At 35.7% G+C, this 6,000-nt stretch overlaps 1 protein-coding gene across 1 annotated transcript in view; it reads right to left on the bottom strand.

Moving 5' to 3' along the window:
- Positions 1-2,489: 2,489 nt before the first annotated feature.
- TMEM26 (transmembrane protein 26) overlaps positions 2,490-6,000 on the bottom strand; it is a 96,536-nt gene continuing 93,025 nt past the window's right edge. The window contains exon 6 of the mRNA XM_082268456.1: positions 2,490-2,935. Coding sequence (XP_082124582.1) covers positions 2,514-2,935 — 422 coding nt within the window. The 3' untranslated portion in view covers positions 2,490-2,513. The remainder of the gene's footprint in view (positions 2,936-6,000) is intronic.

Raw genomic sequence — 6,000 nt, 5'->3', positions numbered from 1 at the left:
TTACTTTTTTTCTTCACTAATGTTATACAAAATAAAACACACATAAATATATGTGTATGTATGTATATATATATATATGCAGACAGTCAGATAGACAGATACATTTATTATGATTATTATTATTATTTTTATTATTTATTTTTACATTTTATTTACTTTGTTGGTTATTGTTGCAATAAAAAAGTGCAAATTTGAGAAAAAAGAGAAACTTTATTTCATGTGTAAATAATGTTGAAATGATTTGTACCAGAATAAAATTTTAGTGTCAAAATCAGGGCAAATTAAAGAATAACATCCATAATACTATACTTTTTATCTACAGTAACATTATTTTATAAACAGTTGACAACACCAAAGTGTTTTTTTTTTTTTTTTTGTTTTTATTAAGTCTTGTTGCTTTTTTTTGTCTATAGACTGCATAAAAAATAAAATAATTTTTAAAAGACAATATCACCAAAAGAAAGTCTTGTTTTTTCAAATGTTTTCCAACAGTTAGGGTGAACTCAAAAAATGATATTATAGCATATCTGTCTGTGGCTTCCTATAATTTATTGGAAGACATATTTATTAAATGGTAAAGTATATCTAAATCCAAGAAGCAACATTTAATACATTGTAGCGTACTAGTTTTAAGATGTAGTGGATCTTTTTTTCAGACTATTCCCCTATATGATCTATAAAGCACTTTTTGTCCTAAGGTGACAATGCTCTCTCACTGTCCTGTACAGTATCTATGGAGGAACAGTGTTGTTCCCCTACAATAGAAAGTGTGTTAGGAGTAAGGAACAGTTATCCCTCTGTTATGGAGATGAGGAAAGGGGGTAGTGTTCTGTAGTTGGAAACAACACTAAATGATAACAGTCAGTAGAGGCAGAGAGCACAGGATTGCTGATAAACGCAATAGGAATTGTATGTACTTATCAAACATATACTGTATAACATAATAGTTTTATTGAAATATTAAACAGAAGGGAGAAATTAAAATAAATTCATTGTTAGAGTTTACATAAACAATAATATGTGTTTTACATTAATTTTTGCTATCTGGATTGTCCAATGTTTGACAAAATTAGTTAAAGTGATTGTAAACTATCACCTTGTAAAACAACTCATTCAGTATAAAATAGGAAGGAGGGCTACACATGTATGAGACATTAAAGAGAAAAAAAAAACATTATAAATACCTTTTTTCCCCTCTCATATAAGTGATTACATTTCTTTTGTTCTCAGCTGCATAGGAGCTGGGGGAGGGGAAACAGCGAGACACTGAGGTGGGGCATGTCAGGGCAAGTCTGATTATTGGAGGAGAGCAGGATAAGTTCCCAGCACAGCTAGAGACCTGACCAGGAAGTGCTTTCCTGCTTAGTGTGGACAGTTATTAATAGGAAAGAAGAGGGACTGGCAGGAACACCAGAGATTTCACACAAAGGAAGCAATACAAAGTGAACAGGAGACTTTGTCATACAAGTACAAGGTACAGCAGGCACATGCCAGGAATATGAAATGTTGGGGTAACAAACACTTTAACACTAATAGGGTATATCATCCAGTAAGCTTTTGGTTTATTTTTGTACAATAAACAATAATATTGTATTCTGATTAAATGTGGCAGATACATGTAATCCTAATATTCAATACCTACAGTATAATCCTTCTTTAATTTCAATTTTTCACATGCATGCCCAACTATCCAGAAAACTTGACAGGGGTGGGGCAAACTATAACAGTGCCAGTGGTGCTTGGGCAACCAGTTTTTATGTTTAAACCATAAAGATGGTAATTGTTTCAAGCACCCATGGCATTGTTAAAGTTTATCCCAAACCCTGCCACGTTCTTTTTGCTGGACAACTTGGTTTAAATGTGGAAGAACATAAAAAAGACACCATAAATAAAAAAGGAATGCATACATTGTGCTTTCATTACATGTACTAACCACATACTTTTATTAGAATCAAATACTGTATTTTTTGCGATAGTGGTCCTTTTAATTTCCCAGTAAAAGACAACGTATCACATTCTTCCCTAACATAGACAAAACATTACAAAGTAGACTTCACATTTTTTTCCCAAATATTCTGACCACACAGTGACGTCATAGGAACAAATTGTTTACTCGATTGAACATCAGTGGGTTTTGGTTTGGATTTTTTAAAATATCTTTATGTAACAGTACTTATTTAATACAATAAATGCCATGTATGAACAGAATTCATTAACGTGCTCTATCATAAAAGGGACTGTTTGGTAAGTAGTGAAGAACTTAGAAGACACATTTCTAAGGCATTTCCAGCACACCAAAAGGGTCTTCAAAAGAAACATTTTGAAATGAAATGACAGCATGATTTCACATAAAAATCACATTAAAAAAACAGCCTAACGTCACATTAAAGACATGTTGAATACCCCTTTAATATGCTGGAAAGTTCAGTTCATGTAAAACAGCACTATCACTCATCAGTAAGAGTGTTTCATGTGCAGTGTTGCAGAAGACGCACACAAAATGCATACAAACTTTACAACTGTCCTTCTGGTTCATCAAGAGTAATAGTTGTACTGTTGTTCTCTGTACTCCTTGTTTCAATATCAACACTACTGATTACTTCTTCCTGAATATTATTAGATTCACAAGCACAGCAGCTGTCCTCCGTTTTTGCTTTTTTGTCATTATTTTCAAAAGAGGTCTGGAAGTCTAATACCAATACTACAAGGCGATAAAGCTGTAACATGATAACCAGGCAATTTTTGGCAGCAAAAAACACCAGCATTTGGCTAACCACACCAAAATGGGCCATTAGGATGATACGGCATATGAGAAAAGGACCATCTTGAATCAGTAGAGTTATTCCAATATTCCAAAGATCTGCACTGTATCTACAGAGCAGTAAACAGAAGCGCCTCTTGGAGGATGATCCTTGTTGGCATCCGATATTTTGTACTATAAATAAAAGAAAGAAGTAGACTCAAATTAGAAAATACCAGAATAATGTTAGATGAACAGATGAACATCTACCAATATTACTTTTACGACTAATCTACTTCAGCAATTTTCTACCAGCAACCAGCATACCTTTCCCTTCAATAGGCTAGGAATCACAAAGTAAATCAAAAAGTGTTTCACAGACAGTTGTTATACTCAGCGGAAGTAGTATAGTTTACCTTAAAAACCTTAACTCCATATAAGTCAAGGTAAACAAGTCAAAAATATCAATTAGGACTTCTGCCTTCCAGCTCTTATTTCAGAATTCAAATCTTACCTGGGACAATAAGGAGTTTGTATTTTCTCCTTGTCTTAGTCTGGGTTTCTTCTGGGTGTTCTGGATTCCTCCCACATTCTAAAGATTTACTGGCAGGCTAAATGACATTGCCTTAAAGTGTCCTTTCAGTGTGTTTATAAATTCTTTATACTACAGTAAAGAACAATCCAAGATGTAGACATGTATAGTGTATTCCAGGCATGTAGAGCAGTACATTATGAGGTACCATTACAGAGTAAGGCATGCATAACACAAATATATCCATCTTTCCTCTTGAGTTACCTTTTTTTCTTTTTTATATAAACTGAAACATCAAGAAAATACCTTAAAAGTAAGAGTGAAACTGACGTAGGGAGAAAACAGGATAAGGAAAGATGGGCATAGGGAGGGCGCTGGAGAGAAGGCCAGCAGACAAAACAGGGGGGGGGGGTAAGTTTAGTTCGGACACCCTCTTTCCTCTCATTGTCCAAGCAACCAGCTTAACCTCCCTGGCGGTATGATTGTTTCAGATTTAAGGTGCTGAAAGTGGTACCGTTATTTTGCTAGTAATTCTTAAGGACAAGCATCCCAAACCAACTATTTACATATGATTTTTTTTTTTTTTAGTGTGCATTCTTCTTTATAACATCTTGGGTATGATAAAGTTTGAAACACAAAATCATAAATTATAATATAATAAATAACTATAAATAAGTTAAAGTATATATATATATATATATATACATATATATATATATATGTGTGTGTATATATATTTATTTATATATATACATTGTGACAGGAAGTCAGGTAAATCTGTGGGTGTTGTCACAGACGGGAGATACATTTCTGCCTTGTTTAGACAATTCACCAATTACTATCAGGTGTCAGCTGCAGAGGTAGCCAGAAAGGTTTAAGGACGTTGGAAAGCTTCAGCTATTCAAAATGAGGCAATTAAGGCCTCTATAAGTTATCCAGAGGATGACTACTGATTGCTGCATCCTGAGGCTTTGTGCGTTAAGGAGAGCAGTGAGCTGAAAGACTTCTGAAGGTGAGGTGGTGTTGACTTTTTCTGTGTGAAAAGAAAACAAATAGACTATTGGTTTTCTGTTGTATAACCAGCAGTGTCTGCCCAGCAGTAGGTTGGGACAGACACCATAGGTAGGTTCCTGTGTTGTGAAGGTAGACGCCCCAAGTGGCCAGGGTTTATTTTATGTTTGTTTGATTTATGCTGTTTGGATGCTTGCACTTGTTTCCAGCAAATTGGAAGAATAAACCATAGACCGTTGTTTTCAACCACTCCTCGGCTGTCTCTCTGTGTAACGAACCCACCCAAGGGGTCACCCACACCCGCTACCGAGCCAACCCCTTACAACATATATTATACATATATATATACATATATTATATATATATATATATATGTATGTGCGTGTATGCATATACACATAGATATATGTGTATATCTATCTATCTATCTATCTATCTATCTATTTATATATATATATATATATATATATATATATATATATATACATTATAAAAAGTACAGTAAAACTGCAGGAAAGGGCGCTGAGGGGAAAACTAATGTCAATTTATTTTATTTTGTAATGTAATCCAATAGGATTACAATATATCAGTGTGTTTGTGTGTTTTACTTTTCAAATTTGCTGCCGGTTCCACCCCCTGCGAGCTTCACGTCGCAGGAGACGGAAGCCGGGGGTCACAGCATCGGGTGGAAAATCTGATCGCTGTATGCTGCAGGGACACATCGCGGGATCCCGAGGACAAGGTAAGTAACCTCTACCAGGATCCACTAAAATTCCACCCCGAGCCACACTCAGGAATATCGCTAAGGAGGTTAATGTATACAGAGAAATACTAGGGCTGTGACAAATGTATTTATCTTCTTGCTCCCTCAGAGTCATGGCGAGCTGCTCCATATGTTGTATTACTGAGATCCTAGCTTATGACTGGTGGTGAGGAAAGAGCATTGCCTTAATATTGCTGGGATACAGGCCTTAGTAGCGTTAAGGAGGTGTTTGAGCAATGAACCTTTATATATCTTAATAGAAAGAGGAGTTTCATGCAATAGGTAAGCTGTCAGGGTTCTATCCAAAGGCACATCCGTATAGGTCTTCATCACAAGATCTACAGAATCCCCGGAGCTTAGGGTATTCCCGAAAGATATGTAAGCACCTGTCTGTAAGCACCTGCAACAACAGTTGGACATTTGTGGGGACATCTGATGGAGCACACTAGGTGGTAGATTTACTAATACTGGAACACTCAGAATCTGGTGCAGTTGTGCATATTAGCCAATCAGCTTCCAACTTCAACTTGTTCAATTAAGTTTTGACAAAAAAACATGGAATAGGATTTATTTCTATGCAGAGCTGTAACAGATTTTGCACACTCCAGTTTTAGTAAATATCACTTTAGATGTTCTGTACCACCTGATTTGTGATTTGTAGCTATTTTTTATTTATATTTATAGAGGCAATAGAGGCTTTGTGTGTGAAAGGGACTGTACGGTCCTTTTGATCTTGAGAGAACACAATTCCCAGGTCTTCTTCCTAGCGCTTTAGGGACCGTGGTTCACTTTTGACCTCACTAACAATCAAGTAAAACTTGAAGAGCGCTAAAGAGAGTCTTATGTGAATTATGTCAAAACACAGTTTTTTGAATTGTGTGGGAGTACATACTGTCTTATGAGACTAAAGCCTGCTGCCGGCTGAAGCTACAGAGCAAGGCCAAGCTCTGCAAG

Source organism: Pelophylax lessonae, assembly GCF_965119305.1.
Source record: "Pelophylax lessonae genome assembly, chromosome: 9".
Classification (NCBI taxonomy): Eukaryota; Metazoa; Chordata; class Amphibia; order Anura; family Ranidae; genus Pelophylax; species Pelophylax lessonae.
This window is presented reverse-complemented; position numbering and strand designations above follow the sequence as displayed.